This window comes from Cimex lectularius, unplaced genomic scaffold (genome assembly GCF_000648675.2).
Source record: "Cimex lectularius strain Harlan isolate CLEC.00 unplaced genomic scaffold, Clec_2.1 scaffold15, whole genome shotgun sequence".
Classification (NCBI taxonomy): domain Eukaryota; kingdom Metazoa; phylum Arthropoda; class Insecta; order Hemiptera; family Cimicidae; genus Cimex; species Cimex lectularius.
The window spans coordinates 1,451,670-1,470,333 of NW_019392667.1; the positions used below are offsets into that span (position 1 = coordinate 1,451,670).

Here is an 18,664-nt window from a genome sequence, read left to right on the forward strand (position 1 = left end):
TGGCTAGATGATGATGGTTGGTCAAAAGGCTGCAGGCTTGATAAATGCTCTCTGAAGATCTGCCCAGGTCTACTGGGGGGGGGGGGGTTTGAATGCAATGCCTTTGATATGCATTGCAACGTTAGTAAAATGTTTGTAGGCTATGAATAATCCAACTGTTAATTCTACTTATGGTAATAAAATAATTTTGGATTATTTCTTATGAAGCAGTGTGAACGCTCTCTGGTTACCTAACTAATGATATCTAACTAAATCTGCCAAACTTTATGACATCTTGAAATCACATAAACCCACTGAACACAGTTTTCTCATTAAAATTCTCTTTACTCAGATGAACCTAGGGGGATCCAAAAAGGCTTCCTGGGGCAAAGATACTATCCCAAGCAAGAACAAAGAGCAAAATGTTTTGTGGTACTCCACTGATGATGACCTCTCAGAGTATATGAAGAAATACTTCAACAAATTAACACTTTGGACTGTTGGTTCATTCATTTGCAAAATTTTAATTTTAGTTTCTGATCATCCTAGTTTGCCTATCCTCACTCACACCAACCACGAATGCCAACCATAAAATATAAAGGATTCATGAATAAATAAACAGATTTTTTCAAATTAATGAATGAATTTATTGTGGTAACTTCAATAGTTGTAAATTACATAAATTAAAAAATACCAAAGCCTCAATTTTTTTTACAATGTTATGTATAAATAATGGATTTCTACATTCTAATATTTATCACATATATATTTTGTATATTGTTGGATTGCTGTTTGTTGTTTTGTTCAAGAACAGAAAAGAAAGCATTTTAAAAGATTTGGAGATCAGGAAGATTCTATACATTGAGAAAGTAAAATATTTACTGAAAAAAAATGTTTAAAAATACATTCGTACCAAAATATATCAGATGAGCAAACATTAAAAAAATTTGCCAACAGGTAAAAAATATATATATTGAATTGTCACATTAAATTACTTTTATTACACACTATACAAACACTAAATTAAAAAAATATTATTCTAATGAAAGAAAATATCAATCACTGATTCAAAAAAGAACAGTTTAGGGTGAAGCTTTCTTAGACAATTTTGGTCTTTTTTTCTGGGTAACAAGAAGGCGTACATTAATTTACACAAGCAAAATGAAATATTATTTAAATCTATGTAAACATATGATGCATAGAATATAACATTGTCATAACATACTTTATGCTTTTGAAGTTTAATTATCCTAATGCTAATTGTTACCATGAATCATTTTCTTACTTTTTTATATGATTCACTGGGTTGATTTTGAGCTTTGCAGCTTGCTCTAATTGTTAAAAGAATTTATTAATTTTGTATTAACCGACTGACACTAAAATTCTATATATAACTTTATTTGTATCACAATAAGTTTATTTACAAAGAAAAAAATGTGTTAGGGATTAAGAAAAAAGTATGATAATAATTAAATCATGCTGAACCAGTGCTGGGGTCACTTATTGATAGGAACTGTTCTTCGCTGACGATGGCACAATGCTGAAACGTATTCAACAAACCATGAGTGAAGTGAGACCCAATAAGTGACCCAGTGCGGTTCAGTATGAGTTGACCGACTTGCAGACCTCACCCAGCATCAACTCTAATTATTATATATTCTAGGAAAAAGTGAAGAACAATGCAACATGCAGACTTTTAATTTTTTTATATTTGTATTTAAAAAAGTGAAGTTAAAAGTGTAAGAAAGCAATTTTAATATTATGCATCATATATTTAAATAATTTAAAACAAAATTTTTAGATGTATTAAATAATATACATGGTTTTGAAATTTTTGGTTTGTTTCTTTAATGTACAAACAATGGTTTTACTCATCTGCATTGTTTTATACCAATGTACAAAACATAAATGATATATTGTTTTTTACAACAATATATTATTTAGTTTCACTTTGGTAGTTGCAACTACCTGATGAGATAAAAAACTATACATAACACGATTAGGGTGTTTGTAGTTATGGTCTGAATCTTAATGCTACCCGAGTTTCCTGATTCTAAGCCTTGTTGGTTCGGTTCATCGATAGCGTTGTCGATCATGGCCGGTGGTTTGGAAGACGGTAACCAAATGTCTGAAGATGAGACTGTCCAGGTCATACCTCGGCCAAAGCTGGTACGAGTTGTCTCTGATGGCCTTCCTGTTTCTGATGTTGTAGTTCTACTTGCTTCCGATGTTCTGGTTGTTTCTGATGATCTACTTGTCTCTGAAGTCCTAGTAGGCTCTGACGTCCTGCTCGGCGGTGTCCAAGCTTCACTCATCTCCGATGTCGAGGAAGGGGTACCTAGACAAACATTTTATCATATATTTCACATTTAAATATGGTTCATTTTTGAACAGCATACTTCTTGAATCTGTCATAGCCCAGGTGGTAACAGTCACATCTTGATCAGCACCTCTTGAGCGACTTGTGGTCTTGTAGAGGTCTGTATTGGGGCAATCGAGCGGATTCAATCTAGAAAGAGAAAATAATTTAAATTGAGCTTAGCCAAATTATATTTTGGTACTTACATAACATTTGCACACTGATCTCTCAGGAAACCAAGTGCTTCATCAATTATGGACGTGGATAAGGAAACTGAGGCCGGGTCACACATGGACTTTGTCTGCTGTAGAACACATTCTCTAAAAATTTGGTTTGAACTGAAAAGAAATTCCATGATTTATTTTAAGATGGGACAATTGAAAGGCTAATGATTTAATATATACATATAAATATCGAATAAGTAGGAATTATTTGTTGAAAGATTTTTAGTCGTGTAGTTGATGCTCTTAAGGCCTTCCTTTTATTTGAAATTTCCGAATCAGAACTAATAAGCTTTAAAATTTTCCATGTGTTTTTTCATAGAACAAGTTATTGGTCTTCTAAATTTATTCTTTGTCTAGCTTGTCCTCTCAATGGCTCTCAGACAATTAGTAAATTAACTAATTTTTACTTTTAAATTTAGTTTTTAATTTTAATTTTGGGGTTTATTTATACTTTCCTATTTAGGAACAAATAGAGTTTGGACAAGCGATAGTTAATATTTTTTAATTAACAGTATTGTTTGTATAATTAATATATAAATTGTATCATGAGTCCTTAGAAGCAAAATTCTATTGAAAAAAAAAGAAAATTAAAAGGTGCAAATTGCATTGTTCTTCACTTTTTCTAGAATATTTAATAATTGTAGTTGATGCTGGGTGTTGGTCTGCGAGTCAGTAAACTCATGCTGCACCATCACTGGGTCAATTATTGGCCCCTCTTCTCTCATGGGTTTGTTGAATGCATTTCGGCAATGTGCCATCATCAGTGAGAAACAGTTCAAATCAACAAGTGACCCAGTGCTGGTTCAGTGTAATTTAATTATTGACATACTTTTCCTTAATACCTACACATACAATCCAATTCTAATAGCAAATACAGCACAAATTTTGGAGTAATAAAATAAATATAATTATTATTACCAGCAAAGACGTATAGTTGGTGCTTCATTTGAAACTTGGGCGACGAGCAGCTTGTATTGCTTACCGCAATAACTTTCCTGCGTTACTGTTTTCTTCATGCAGCTTGCATGCTTCAGATAATCTTAAAAAAAAAAAAAATGAAAAGTATTAATCCAAAATAGCAAGTCATTATGGTTTTGGATCAATCAGTACCAGTCCTATAATCCGGTGAGAAACACAGTTTGTGTATTGAGCTCATCGAGTTCTCAACAGCCTTGTGGAACTCTTGCCTTTTTGCTTCGGTGAAGCATCTATCCGTGTACTTCTTGAAACAGTCGATGAAGACATTCCATATTCTGGGGGGAAAAAAAGAAAAGGAAAGAGTGATCAGGCTGCTATCAAGCATACACAAATGTCATGTAAAGTAATTCCTAGCTTTCAGAAGGACTCAACTGAGTGTAAATAATTGTCATGACTAGAAAAATTGTAAATAAAAAGTTTAGGCAATGCACTTATAAAAGAATTGACTACATAGAAACCACCTAGATCCTCTGAAAATGGAGAAAAACCAAAATAACTTTTGAACTTCTGACAGAATCTTCTAAAGGATAGAGAGACAAAAATGATCGGAAAAGACCAAACCACAGATTCATCATCCTGTAAACTTTATGAAGAAATTTCATTAAAAAAAATCTGTTAGATTTTAAAACTATTCTTCTGTATAGCCATTTTTATCTGTGTAGGCGTTATTTCACGATTTTATTACAAATTCGTCTGGTAGAAGGAAAGAACATTAATTTCTTAATAAGAAAATGGTCAACCCATCCAACACATATAGTTTAAAGTCAACTAAATACGCAAGGACTTAATTTTGTGGTGAGACAGCATAAAATCGTCTGATTTATTCTTCTTTGTCCAATATTATGATCAAAAGTTGAGTAGTTGAAACTTATTTAAGGGGGTAGAGACCGTTATACGGACTACGGCTCTTTCATATTTTTTTTTTTAAATTTTTTTATTTATTTGTTTACTCCAATTCTACTCGATGAATTTTAATTTTTGCATGAATTACTTTTTCAGGAGGGTCTGTGCGTTCTATTTAAGCATCAAACAACAAAATGTTACAGTATTTCAGCAAATTTTCAAGGTAATTTAGTCTATTAATCCATATATATTTAGTAGTTATAATTGATCGTTTATTATTTCAATTAAATAATCGGCCGAAGGTCGTGGGTTCGAATCCCGCTCGTGACACTAACTTTTTCATCTCAACCAAGACCTTAGATAAAACGTAGTTCATTGGAGTAATTTAGTCTGTTTAAAGTGGCCAGAAGTTTACCATTTTTCGGTACCATTCTCTTAAAATTTAATTATATATTACAACTAACCTTTTCTTAGTGTGCTATGAATTCGTACCTAGGTTAAAAGAATAACGAGCGATTCGTTAATTTTTGAAACTTGAAGACGCGACAAAATTTTACACTATTTTTATTTAAAAAAAAGTTTCCGGGCGTTTTTTAAAAATATTGCTCGCTACGATTTTCGTCTATTTTTGATCTACAAAATGAAAAACAGAATCGTTTCAATATGATGAAACGTTTTTGAGAAAAGTGTACCGGAATGTGAAAAAATACATCTTTTCAGAAGAACCCATTTTCCGATCGAGCTAGAATTTCAATCGCCAAATTTACGATATAAACACCGATTGTTCTCACATTAAGGAAACGATGTTTTAGTGTAGAAGGTAGTTTCTGACACAGAATATACATAAAAAGCCTTCAGTTAGCGTCGGGGTTGGCGAGAAGCAAGTTCATTAAGGCAAAGTACATCAGAACACTTGATTTTCAACTTTCAAAAATTAAGTGAACTATGTTTAAAACTCGGAATTTTACGGAGCCAGTTTCATTCAGGGGGAAAAGTTATAGTTAAAAGAAAAATGCATTTTTTGGTTGAACTCCCCTCATAAAATATGCCTTGATTTTATGATCAACTGTTGAAACCGGACATTATGATTAAAAACGGAAAAGGCAACTAAAAACCGACAAAAGACCTTGAACAACCGTTTTTGAAGTTGTTTGAATACATTTTTTTAGTTTTTCTTTAAAATTAATTTATTTGTACCATATACATATTACAAATGTGATTTAAAACTTTTTTCACACGATCACCGTACTATCACTAATGTCATAGAAAGGATACATGCCATTCACCAGTCAATGTTGGCACTCAGTGTGAGGGATTAGGGGGAAGGAGGATTAAGGAACTGGTGGGTTTCGGGATAGGAATGTGTAGAGAGAGGTCGAGCAGTACGGAGGATGGATCGAGAGGTTGACGAAAGGAATGTTGAGGTCGTTGTGGATAGTGAGGTTAGTGACGTATCAAGCAGCTTTGACAATTGGAGGACTTTTCATTGGAAGGATTGGATGCGATGGATGTTGGATGGCTTGGCAGAACCCCATAGTTCCGTATGTCCAAAGTAGTTGCAGTAAATTCTTATAGAAGGATAGTTTAGTTTTGACGGTCAAGACACATTTCGTCCGAGAAAGCTTCTTAGTTGCCCAAGACTTCTGTTAAGTTGTTGTCTCGTAAGACTTGTGCGGGGATTCCACGACATTCCATAATTTTAGTTTTAGACCTAAGTATTTGACTTGAATGGAATCTCTTTGTTGTTGATAAACAGTGGAGGGCAAGTTGTTTTTTCAATGCGAACATACACTGAACCTTGATTCAGTCTTATCCTCCACTTTTTGCACCAGCTTAAGATTTTCTTGGGTATTGGAGGTAGCTTGGAAAGGATTCGAGTTAGAGGACAAAATAGCCGTATTTTCCGCGTAGATAGTGATGATGATATTAGGGTGTATAGGTAGGTCAGCAGTATAAATAATATAAAGAATGGGACTAAGAATCCTTCCTTGTGGAGTCTCGCCTTTTATCAGTCAGGCTTCCGAGAACTCGTTGAGAACTCCAACATTGTTCAGTTAGAAAGGATAAGATAATAAGGAGTGGTAAAGTTTATAAAACCCGCCCGGGAAGATTTGACTTTGTAAATAATAGATTAATGCTACTGAGAGTGATTTAATGGTAGAAAACAATCTTCTAATAAAGCAGCGTGCATCCTGGCATTCCAGTAGAGCCTAAAATAAGAGAAATTGTCGAAAAATACAACAGAATGATAAGATTTCTCTTGGTATCGGCCACATCCATCCGACACAAGGAAATCAAAAGGAAATAAAGTCGAAGAATGTGATTGCTAGATATTCACCGAAGTAAGAAAAATCGGGTTCTGCATTTGTGGTGGACAAAGATGGAATATGGGAGAAGTTTTCAAAACTGACAGTGCCGTGCTCATACAATCAGGCCTAATTATCAGCCTTAAAAATTGAAATAAGCTTAAATCGACAACTGAGAGAGTAGTGAAACTTTAGGAAGTAGCAAGAACATACCACGAAAATTTCGGGCCCATAGAGGTGCTGGGATTTTTTTAAGGAAAAAGGAAATCATGACTTTCTCACAATTGACGCGAAAAAGACAACGTAGAAAGCTAATCTTAAATGAGATAATTATATCAGATAATTTTATCCTTTGTTTGCGTCTAGTGTTCTTATTGTGAGGAAAGATCTGTCTGGTTGTTCTGAAATCTCCATTCCGTAATAATTGGTCACCAAATTTAGTTTCTAACTGGAAAAAGTTAGATGTATAAATTATAAAATTAACTGTTGCATTTCATAAATGATATTCTAGTCTCGACTGGCCGGCTGACGAAATTGAACGTTTCCGCCCGAAGGAAGTGAACCGGAAACATCCTTGACTCTTAGCATAATTCGTGAATTATTGACCGACAGACAATCAGACGTGTTTGTTTTTCTTTTCTTTGCGTTTTCCTCACCTGCAGACCTGTTCGATATCCTTCGGGTTGTCTGGGTAAATGAGTCTGACGTCGTTCAGTAGCGGGTCCGCCAACCTGACGCAGTAGTTGTAGTCGTCTTGACTGCATTGGCTCTTCACTGGAAACGATGTCCACAGTTAAATGCACTGCTATAAATAAATTATTTAAAAAAAAATAAAATAAAGAATTAAAGGAACCTTCAGCGGCGTACAGCAACGTAACGAGTGAACCCCAGACAAGGAACACTTCACTTTTCATTTTCTGAAAAAACCAACATGATTGTTCAAAAATTAAATTTTCTACCAACGTATGACAGTTTTATTATTATTTAAACAATATCGACTTCCTTTTGGTCAAGCAGGCAAAGCTTTGTGAATGAATGTGAATACGTGATGCACTTGCGATACTTATATAGAAAGACATGTTGGCAAGTCTGGATAGCATTACACTTAAACGTAAATATTTAATTGTTTTAATAAATACTAATCGATAAATACGATAATAAAAACGAGATTGTTGAAACGGATCAAGGTTCTTGTGAATCCAGCGGTGGATCTGAAGGAGGCCATCTGAAAAAAAAGAGTCAATCCAGTCAACCTGACTCGACGTTTTCCCGATATTGTAAATCGTTACGAAACGGTAGTCGAACCGCACGAACAAGACAGAATGGGATGAATATTTAATCGGATCGGCCTGTCGGGAAAAAAGAACCCCTCTTTGAAGTTTTACTGGGTGAAGGCTGTGAACTTTGGATTGAGAAGAAAAGTGTAGTTTCCCGTCCAGACGCAAGGATGACCGTCCAAATCCATTATAAAACACAAGATATTTTTACATTATTCGCTATACCATCAAAAAAATCACCAAGAAATATACCAATAATCATATCTTACATAAGTTGTTGAGTTCCATACGGCAAATTGGAAAATCGATTCTGGTTAGCCTTTAGCCTGAAATTTATCGGTTTCAGCTTAAACCGTACAATTTATAAATAGATCTCAGATTTAAGAATAGGGTGCCATGCCTACTCGCTACCTGTAAAGAGACAAGGACTTACACCATGGTGCGGAATACGAACCAACCATACGACCTTTTCGGTGTCTGCCTATGACTTACTTTTCACCAATTGTCCTAACTAATTTGACGTTTCCGCCTTCCAAACAACAGTCAAGGAACATGCAATACCCTTCCTTTAGTTTAAGCAGGGACTCAGCTGAAATCGGTCTTTTCCGCTGGGTTCTTATCACAATCTACAGGGTCCTTAACTGCTTACATTCGACATGCTTACTCGCTCTTTGTATAGAGCCAAGGATTTAAGTCATGGATGCGGACCTATCAACGACCTCTGACCTATTGTTGAAGTCCTATGACTTATTAACCTATCTACCAAGCGCCATCACAATTTCGGCAATCCTTCCAAACATCAGCCAAGGAACGCACAGCACCCCTTAATTTAATCAGAGGCTCAGGCTGAAATTAAACTCTTACTAAATCATTTGTATATTTTGTTATGAGAAAAAGTGGTGCTATTTTTGTTCTGTTACGTTCTGCTTGTATTATAACCTCCGTTCATATAAGACGGTGTATACAGAATTATCGATCTTTTGATCAAATCAATAAATCCTTCATTTCAATTCATTAATGTTGAATCATAAATAAAAAAGTCATAATAGGTAAGCCCAAAACGAGATCAGTTCGATAGTGGTTTAAGGTTGTTGACAAACACCTAGGTCATCATCGGCACTTTGGGTGTTAAAAATCATCTAGTTTCATTCATTCAAACGAACGTGATTCGTTCCTAAGCAAATTTGGTTTATAAAATAGGCCACATTCATGAAGGGCTTTAATGGCTTTAATATTTAATAAATGGGAAAACAGAATCCTCGGGCCACATTGTGCAGTACCAATTTGTCTGTCGTTCGAGGAGTCCGGAGGTATCAATTCGTCTGGCCAATTTTTGTACCAATGTTTTTCCACTGCATGTAATAAGGCTTAGATTATAAATAGAATATAATAATGTTTATTAATAGAAACATTGCAACAGGAAGCGAGGACATACCTTATGGTCAAGGCTTGACTGACTTACTGTTAGTAAGTAGGCATGAACATTTTTTACAGTTTCTTCTGTAAATGTATGAAAAATTAGTTTTCAAGTTTGTTTTTGAAAAAAAAAAAGTGATTTTTCATGGGTAGCGGAATTGACTTTCTTCAGAAAGGAAGTTCTAAGTGGAAGATTTCTTGTTTTCTTTCGTTTATAATTAATTTTTTTAGCTAGGGACCTCTTGGCCAATTGAGTGAAGCGGGCAAAAGAAAGGGCTATTGGATTAAACGACGCTAATTAGATTTGGGGAATCGTAAAACCAGCGGAACCGTTGGAAAAAAATTGTTACGCGAATGAGCTGTCGCCACCTCTGGGCGTGTTTTTGTTCCAACCAGGAAAAAAGGAACACTCATTCCCGGGAGGGAGTTTCACAGGTTTTCCTTTCAAAATTCCGGTTTTATGTAGCTGATTGTGGAAATTGTAGTACAATAGAAATTACGTGACAGTCTTGTCAATGGACCAGTATTGGCGCATAGGAATACAGAAAGTCAATACACTGATAGGCAAAAAATTCCGCCCACTCGTAATACAACTTGATTTGTATAGATTTTTATATATTAATCAAAGTTTCACGTTTTTTAAACATTTTAAATTTTTAATTAACATTTCGTCAAACATTGCGTATTTCCTCCTCTTGCCTTAATTACATCTCGAAGAAGCCTAGGTATAGTTTCTACCAGTCTCGAAATGTTAGCCAGCCTTTTTTGAGGTTAGCCCATTTTTCACGAATAGATCTTTCAAGATCGTGGAGTGAATCAGGGAGTGATGGATGTGCTATTATTCGTCTTTTGAGGTTATCCCATAATGTTCGGTGAGGTTCAATTCTGGAGAACATGCTGGCCAGGCTAAGACCCTGATGTTATCTCGTTGACGGTACGTTTGCACTATGCGAGCGACATGTGGATGGGCATTATCGTGCATTCGATTAGGATTGTCGCAGATTTCATCGAGGATAGGCAACGCATGTTGGTCCAAAATTTCATCCACATACGATTGGCCGTCAAAGACCCTCCACGAACAACAGCCAACTCTGTGCGACTCTACGTTGAAATTCCCGCCCGCATCATCACTGAGCTACGTTGAAAAGAAAGGTTGGCTCTGGGCAAAATAACAGGCTTCATACCTTTCATTTCGCGATCTTCCAAAGACCAATGGCTGTTCTCGAGCAAATGGGAGCCGTGCAACTCTGTGCTCTGGTCATTTGGGGTCATCTTATGTGACATCGGTCCATACAGATTTAATCTTCTTCGAGCAGTGCGTTCAAAAATTTCGACACCTCGAACGTTCTGGAGCGGTCATCCTGTGGTTCTGTAACCCTAGGGCGTCCATAACCGGGCCTTCTACGGTAGAACCCAGTTTCTCGAAAACGTATAATGGTGTCTCACAGTGTTTCGTAGAGAACTCCGATGGCAATAGCCGCATACGTGATGGAACGTCCATCATCACTAAGCGCCACACCACACACAACATCCCAGCACTAAGTGGCATTTTTAAGTTTAAAAATTAAAATTAAGCAAGCAAAGATGAAAACTAAACATTTTATTGCTTCAGAATCCAAATGAGACTGAAGAAACATTTTAAATTCCGTAAAAAGTAAACATTGAAAAATCCTTTATCCTTGTTTTGGATAAAGGATTAAGTGTGTTTACCTCTTATTGATATTCCCAATTTAAAACATCGCATAAACAAATATTTATTGATAATAACAATGAGACAATTTAAGGGCAGAATTTTCGTTTATCGAGAAAACGAAAAAAATTAATTTGGTGGAATTTGTTGCCTGTCATTGTATGAGCACGTCAAAATTTGATCAAAAAATAATAAATAGATAAATAGTTTATCACTCTGACTCTATCCAGTAGAGACAGCTTTCTTTACGAAGAAGAAAAATTGCGTAAAATCGAGTCGGTTCATAAATGTCCTCGTTTGAAAAGTGGAAAATTGGTGAAAGCCGTCTGGGCTCATTAGGGTTCATTGTGTTGTAATTAATCGTATCGAGGCTTAATTGCAATGTGACAGACTGGTCTTTGCCCAACCCGGTGTACAACGGTTCATTTAAGAAGAAAAGGAAAACTAATGCGGCCACGGTGTAGCATGGCCGTTCTCCTACTAATGCACGGGCCGAGACAATAACCCCCTAGGAACATAAAAGTTTCATAATTGCTGGACGACGGTTTTCCGATTTGATGAATCTGAAAACGACGTTGTTTTGGTTTTTACTTTTTGTTAAACTGGAAATGACATAAAAAATTGTACCTTGGTCGTTTCTGGTGTCTTTGTCGGATTCGGTCTGAGTGTTTTGTTACGACTTATAACACTGAAGGCGAAGAGAATTCCAACCGCATCTGCCATATCAAAACAGCGATGACGAGTTGACTACAATAATTGCAAACAGGAGCAGAGGATATATCAAAATTAAAACAAATCTATAATACTCTTCCGGTTTGAACGTAAAATTTGTAGTAAGATTTTCGCGACATCTGGGATATAAACGGGCAAACTCTAAACTTTGCATTTTTCAAAACTTGCTTGTAAGAAACTCCCTTCCTTTCTTTATGTTGAATGAATAAGGTTTTATTTGTATTTGTGTAGACAAAAAGGATAAAAAATGTGGTAAGAAGAAACTAAAACTAGATCAGATGAAAAGCGAGAAAAAAGAGATATAGGGATAACGAACGAGAAAAGTTGTGATGAGTGGGGCATACGATCAAACAGTAAAGTGCGAGAAGGAGATAAAAATAAAACAATCAGACAGCAGGGAACCAGGGAGACAGGCAGACAAACAAACCGAAAGGAAAGATAGAGAATTAGATAAAGAGAGAGAGAGAGAAATAACGGGATAGGATAAAAATATTGAAGCGTCAAATAAACAGAAAGAGAAAGAATGAAAGTGATCTGATGATAAGATAAAAAGGGAGGGATTAAAGAAAGAATGAGAAAGAAAGATAATATTATCTACCGATTTATGTCTCTATCAAAAGTTAAATATATAAAAGACAGATTGATAGATAGATAGGTAGATGGATGATAAATATATATAAATAAAATGGAGAAAATTAGATAAAGAGAGAGAAAGGACAAGATAAGTTGATAAGCGTTAAACAGACATAAAAGAGAGTGTGAGAGAGAGGGAGAGGGAATGAGAGAGAGAAAGTGATATATATATATCAGAATATATATATATATANAGAGGGAAAGAATGAAAGAAAGAGATAAGATAAGAAGGGATGGAGAGCAGTCAAACAAACAGAATAGAGATTGAGATAAGAAGTCAAAATAAAGGAGATCAAATGGGAAGGATGAGTGATAAAGATAAATAGGTAGATAGTTAGAGATAGAGAGGGAGAGAGAGAGAGAGAGAGAGAGAGAGAGAGAGAGAGAGAGAGAGAGAGAGAGAGAGACTGAGTAAAGACGGAAGGTGATATTTAAAACAGGCCGAATAGAATGCTCAGTCACGTCCAAACTATAGGTTCATCAACACGCAGGTCCCAAGAGAAAATCTCACAATGATTAAAACAAACAAACTATTTTGCCATTCGGTTTTAACCACCGGTCAGTAACGTTCATCTCTAAATCTATATGCCAGTTAAGCCGTCTTTTTGAGCCAAAAATAAAAATTTTTTAGAGATAAATTTTATTTGCATATTATACGGTAGACTCGAATAGGTAAATAACAGCCCTCCTGCTGGTACGGGACCAGCGGCCGTTGGACGGAGGCCGGAAAAAGGACTTCCTGGCCATTGTGGACCAGTAATGGTCGGTGAAGGTGTTCCGGTGAAGTGGAGCTGGAAGGACGCTCTTCTCTCCCCGCTCTAATTTATAAATTATTAGTACAACACGGATCGAACTGGTTCGGCGTGCCTCCAAGATGCTAAACGACCCTGTCATGCCATACCCACCTGTTGCATCCTTTGAAGGGTTCGACTTTTATACGAAATATAAGAATGAATGTTGTGTTAACCCAGTTTTATGCTCTATTAGCGTTTTTTCTTGCAGCTAAGGGCTTCTGAAGACCTTTTCATTTTATGTTGTGTCCCGCGATTATGGATCGTGTAAATTTGCACTTTTTCAAACCATTGAAGTTGGTTATACGCGATTCAACGGCTTTATACCTAGTCACCTTGAAAACACACCTTCAAAAAATTTGAGTGTGTGCGTTAAGACTTAAAATAGTATATACGCTACGTTGACAAACCCGTTTCTTATCAAATATAACAAAACCTTTTCTTCCTTCGATGATTCGTCCTTTTGTTACCTGAAAAATCATGCGGAACACTAGGAAATAACAAATATCGTCTGTTGCTTTATGCAACGAAGAATGGAACGTACGTCGATACGTTATCAACGCTGCGGTTTCCTAGAACGACTCTTATAACTTTATATGCGTGGTCTGTTAGTGAAAAAAATTTCCCGTCAAACAATTTTCATGGTTTTCTTCCGTGGCGGACAAATTACCTCTTGGTATTGCCTTTATGAAAGGAGATCTACAGGCGTTATTAAAAAGATTATACTACTTGCATACTGTGTTGTGTTATTTTAATGTTATTGCCTGGTGTTTCGGTTTTGTTCGTGGGCGACGAACAGCTAGTCATTACCGGCATATCCACATGAGGATTGGAAGACCAGGATTAACGATCAAATTACAAATATAAATTTTAAAAACCAATGTGTTTACCAAGTTAATCTGCCTTAGCCTTATATTAAAAATAATGATTTGTGATTTCTACCCATCTTTGTCTCTTTTCCCCATTCTTTTTTTTTTTAATTTCCATCTTTCTCACCTTTTCGTTCTTTTTCTCTTGCTTTTCTTCAAATCCCTTTTTCCTCACTCTTCTTACTCTCTTTTTTTTCTGTCTGTCAGACCGTCAGCCTCTTTTTTCTCATCTTATCTCTTCCTTTCTCACTATTTCATTACCTCCCTTTTCTTTCTGTTTCCTTGTATGTCTCTCTGTGTGTTAGCCGTCTGCATATCAGTTTGCCTCTCAGGCTCTCACTCTCTTTCTATCCTCACTCTTCTCATCTTATGTCATTTATTGTTTTCCTTTATTTTATTATCTCCGTTTTTATCTGTTTGTCCGTCTCACTCTATTTTTTTACAGTCTGTTTTCTATTATCTTATTTTCTCACTTTTCTGTCTATATGACTGCCTGCCTCACTCTTCACCTCGTCCTTTCTTTCCTCTCTCTCTCTCTCTCTCTCTCTCTCTCTCTCTCTCTCTCTCTCTCTCGCTCTATCTATCTATCTATCTATCTATCTATCTCTCTCTCTCTCTATCTCTATCTATCTATCTATCATCTATCTAACTATCTATCTATCTCTGTCTCTATCTTATGAGAATGGATGGCGGAGAAAAACTAATGAAAGAAGATGAGGGTTGTGTACTTCTTACTTTGGTGTGTGAAAGAGAGGGATAGTGTAGATAATAACAATAGAAATAATTAACAAAAAAAAGTCCATAGAAACATATCAATCTTTCGATTCAGCACTGTTCCAGTTTAAGTGTTTATCTTTTCAACAAAGACAATAAAAATAGATACAAATTGATTTTGTAGTAATTAGACTTGTCAAATGTCGCAGTAGGGCGAAGGTCGTTGAAAGGGGGTTATTACTAAAAAGAGTTTCAGTTGAAAAATTTACCGATACCTCTGCGCAGTTCGCAAAAGTTAAATAATTTATACCAAAACTTAATGGTTAAGTCATAAAGGTCGAGCCGAGGACAACGTTAATAACTATTAATCGGCTTTGCCCCCAAATGGAATTGATCGTATATGACAATTACGCCGAATTCAGTACAGATATAATAAATACAAAGAAGTCAAACATTTTTGACGGTAAAGGAAACAGTCCACTATACAATTTATGTAACATTGCTGAATTATCACAATTTTTACTACCCTCGCGTTTTTTTTTTAATAAAGAGCTAATTTGATTTTTTTTAAATTTTGCAGTACATTAGAATTTGTAATAATGGGATAGGAAATAAATATACAAACGTAAAGACAAAAGTGACATCACTACCCATTGATAGCACTCTAGTAATGCTAAAATGTTATTTGTTTAATTATGCATGTGTCAATATCATTTTTACTATGACGTAGTAGGAGGTCTCGCGGCCATCGTCTCGTCAGTCGGCGAGGATATTTCGAGATAATTTATGAGACGCCTGGTTATGGACAATGTGGAACGTGTTGAGTTACGGTGGTTGGGAGGGCTTTGTTAAATTTTCGATAACTGTAGGGGCGGATTGCATCTAGGACGAATGCAATATTTAAGTTTTTATGTGTAGTTTATTTTGATACATAAAATGGAGCATCGAGTATTTTTCGTAAGCTAAGGATTAGGCAGTTTGGATGCGCTGAGGTATTTGGCTGAAATTGACATTTCCGGTTCGTAAGTGCGTACTATGATGTTGTAAAGTAGCCTTTTATTTTTGAGGGTGTCAGAGCGTTTTCAAGAGGTTGGTTAGGGATGGCACACGCGGGTTAGGGTACCAGATCCAGTCTAAATATATTTGATATATGGACGGGGGAGGGTGCATAACTATCTGATCTGCGGGAAGCGTATTTTTGTTCCAAGTTCAAGCCCAGCTGCATGGGTAAAGACTCATAGTGGCGAGAACCCTGGCGGGTACCTAGACTAGGGGCTGTGTTTCATTCGTGGCCGTGGACCGTAGTACTTGCGTATGACTTCCGAATTACCTCCCGATCTCGTGGGAATCGAACAGATCGTATAGCCATGACTACGCTGACGACGTCCACGAATGCGTGAAGAATGGTGGTCTGGGGCGGATGCTTATCAGTGGCGGTCGTCTGGGCTGCCTTTACCGTAGACAAGGTCTCCTCTAGGGGGTGGTTAGACATTCCACTAAAATCTAAACTGCGGCCGGAGCGCATCCGGAGGTTTCATCACTAGCGGAGCTTCTACACCCAGGGAGATAGAGTTGTGGTGTCTATCTAGGGAATGCGTGGGAGACTTGGCCGATGCATTTCGACCACTTTTGGGTATCCCTTTACGCGCGGCACTGGTTAATGCACAACGTTAACCCACCCCTTGGAAGGGGCAAACAGGAGAAGTCAGCATGTCTGTCGATTAGTATGTGGATTTGTACACCTCACGGAAGAAGCAGATTTTTCGTGCGCGGAGTGAGTTGCTCCTAACTTGAGAATCTAAGCGCGTGATAAGGCCTGACGGCTAGGTGCGCACGGTAAAGAACCTCACTGTTAAAAGACATTGCGACACCATTGGGAAACAAATGTCAAGAGGTAGTGCAAGAGCCATGTATATAACTTCTTGACGTTTGTGTGATGATTAAGCGTTTGTCGATGTGCAGTCCTGAGTAATATCCGCAGTTGGGAGGGAATAAAGTAATTTGGGAGGATTTGTCTATGTTAAATTTGATTCTTTTCACACCAAGACTCTAGTAGTCTGTGGTGTTGTTGAAGTTACTAGAGAGGATCCGTTGTATCGTTTGTAAATGTAAGCATCGTGGTTTGAGGATGTGTCAGCTGTATTAACCTGGCATATTGTGGGGGCCAGAAAACTACACTGAGGAGTAGAAAGGGAAATATTCTGAGAGGGAGTTGACTTGGGATAACTGTGCAGTATGAGTTAGTTGGGGGAGGAAAGGATGCATTTGAGCACGAAAGTAGGTCGGGGTGCCAAAATTGATCAAAACTTTGCTTACATCAAGAAAGGCCAGAAGGCAGGAGGAGACGATGGCACTGTTGCATAGTTGAATGGCAGTTGCAAAAACCAAATTTATGGTCGTTTGATAATTTAGGCTTGGAAGTGTTCTTTTTATTAGGAGCTTTTATAAAATTTGATGTAAAAAAGACATTTTGAATATTTCTAGTAAAGATTAAGCGAGTTTTTTAAAATTAAGTCATATCATTTTGGCCCTTTAACCAAGATTAATGTGGGAAAAAGTGAAAAATTGTTATGTGACAATATTCTTGGCCCTATGACAGATATCGTTTATTGCGTGTCGTGTTGTGCTGCCGAAGGGTCAAAGACCAGCCGATGTGTCATCGATGACCGCCGATCCCCATCAATTTGTCAGAGACAATCTCTTCTCAAATGACCGACCATTTGTCACGTGTTCGGCCACCAAATTTCTAGGAAATTACGAGGAAACGACCTAATTCTAGACAAACGCGGTACAAATAATAGCTTTTTGCGCTTGTAATGGCGTAGAATTATTTATTATATAAATATAAATAGCCCTTTTCCATTGTCGAGCCTTCAGAAAGTTTACACTGTTCGAGCTTATAGAATTCAAGGACTATTAAACACTTAGATATAAAAAAAGGTGGAAGAGTTCATACAAATTTGAACAATTTAACTTCAATTTATGCTATTTTTGACCTATGCACGATATGACATTCATGGTGTGGATAGGTCTTATCTAACGGGAAAAAACGAAAATGATTATATCGATAAAGCATACAATGACAAAAGAAATTAGGGTCTGTGGGCCGGATATTTATTATCTATGACGAATCGCATGGGTCAGAAAGAAATCCAATATCAGGTTAAAAACGGCTTCTAAAATAACCTGTTGATTTTGTTAATTACTTGTATGATGCTTTAAAAACGAAGATTTTTCATTTCCAAAAATACATACAAAAAAATTCACGTTCGTTCGTTCACAAATTTTATTGTCTTTTTTATGTGTTTTGTTTGATTTTTACGTTGAATTTTTGTGTGCTTTTTATTAGGTTAAAGTTGGTTTTTTGCAACTTCTGTATTGTTGTATTTTTTTGTCTGTGTTTAGTGTAGATATTTTTTTCCAATTTTTCTGCTTTAGTTGTTCGCTATGCTTATTTGTCACTATGGTTTTTATGCGTTTTGTTTCATTTTTCTCTGTTTTTGTGCTTTTTTATAAAGTTAAAGTTGGGAAATAAATTTTGCCTAGGATAAAAGTTGAATTACTACATTATCCTATTCCCCCTTTTTTTCACACCGTTACCACTTTTTTCCCATTTAGGATAAAATTTCTACGTTCTGATTCGATGTAATTGAAGAAAAGGGTATACCAGTAGAAAACGTTTTTTATGTTTTTATCAAATTTACCAACCTTAACCGTGAATTTTTTCAATGAGGTAGCAAATTAAGTTTTTTTATAAATTTTAAATTCAGCGGTTTTTGAAATATGTTAGTTTTTATCAAAAATTAAATTGAAAGTTCTAGAAGCTTTCTTAAAAGAAATTTAATGCTCTTTG

The 18,664-nt window shown here is 36.2% G+C and overlaps 1 protein-coding gene across 4 annotated transcripts in view; it reads right to left on the minus strand.

Moving 5' to 3' along the window:
• Positions 1–1,747: 1,747 nt before the first annotated feature.
• The window catches only part of LOC106673937, a 46,713-nt gene continuing 29,796 nt past the window's right edge, over positions 1,748–18,664 (minus strand). For 3 of the 4 annotated variants that reach the window (XM_014406329.2, XM_014406331.2, XM_014406328.1), the window contains exons 2-8: positions 7,543–7,606; positions 7,346–7,463; positions 3,673–3,815; positions 3,481–3,601; positions 2,545–2,676; positions 2,379–2,488; positions 1,748–2,317 (exon numbers count right to left, since the gene is read on the minus strand). In XM_014406329.2, the coding sequence (XP_014261815.1) occupies positions 1,944–2,317; positions 2,379–2,488; positions 2,545–2,676; positions 3,481–3,601; positions 3,673–3,815; positions 7,346–7,463; positions 7,543–7,603 (1,059 nt within the window). In that variant the 5' untranslated portion in view covers positions 7,604–7,606 and the 3' untranslated portion in view covers positions 1,748–1,943. Of the gene's footprint in view, positions 2,318–2,378; positions 2,489–2,544; positions 2,677–3,480; positions 3,602–3,672; positions 3,816–7,345; positions 7,464–7,542; positions 7,607–11,699; positions 11,811–18,664 lie in introns of those variants that run through there. The other variant, XM_024225160.1, reaches the window with a different exon arrangement.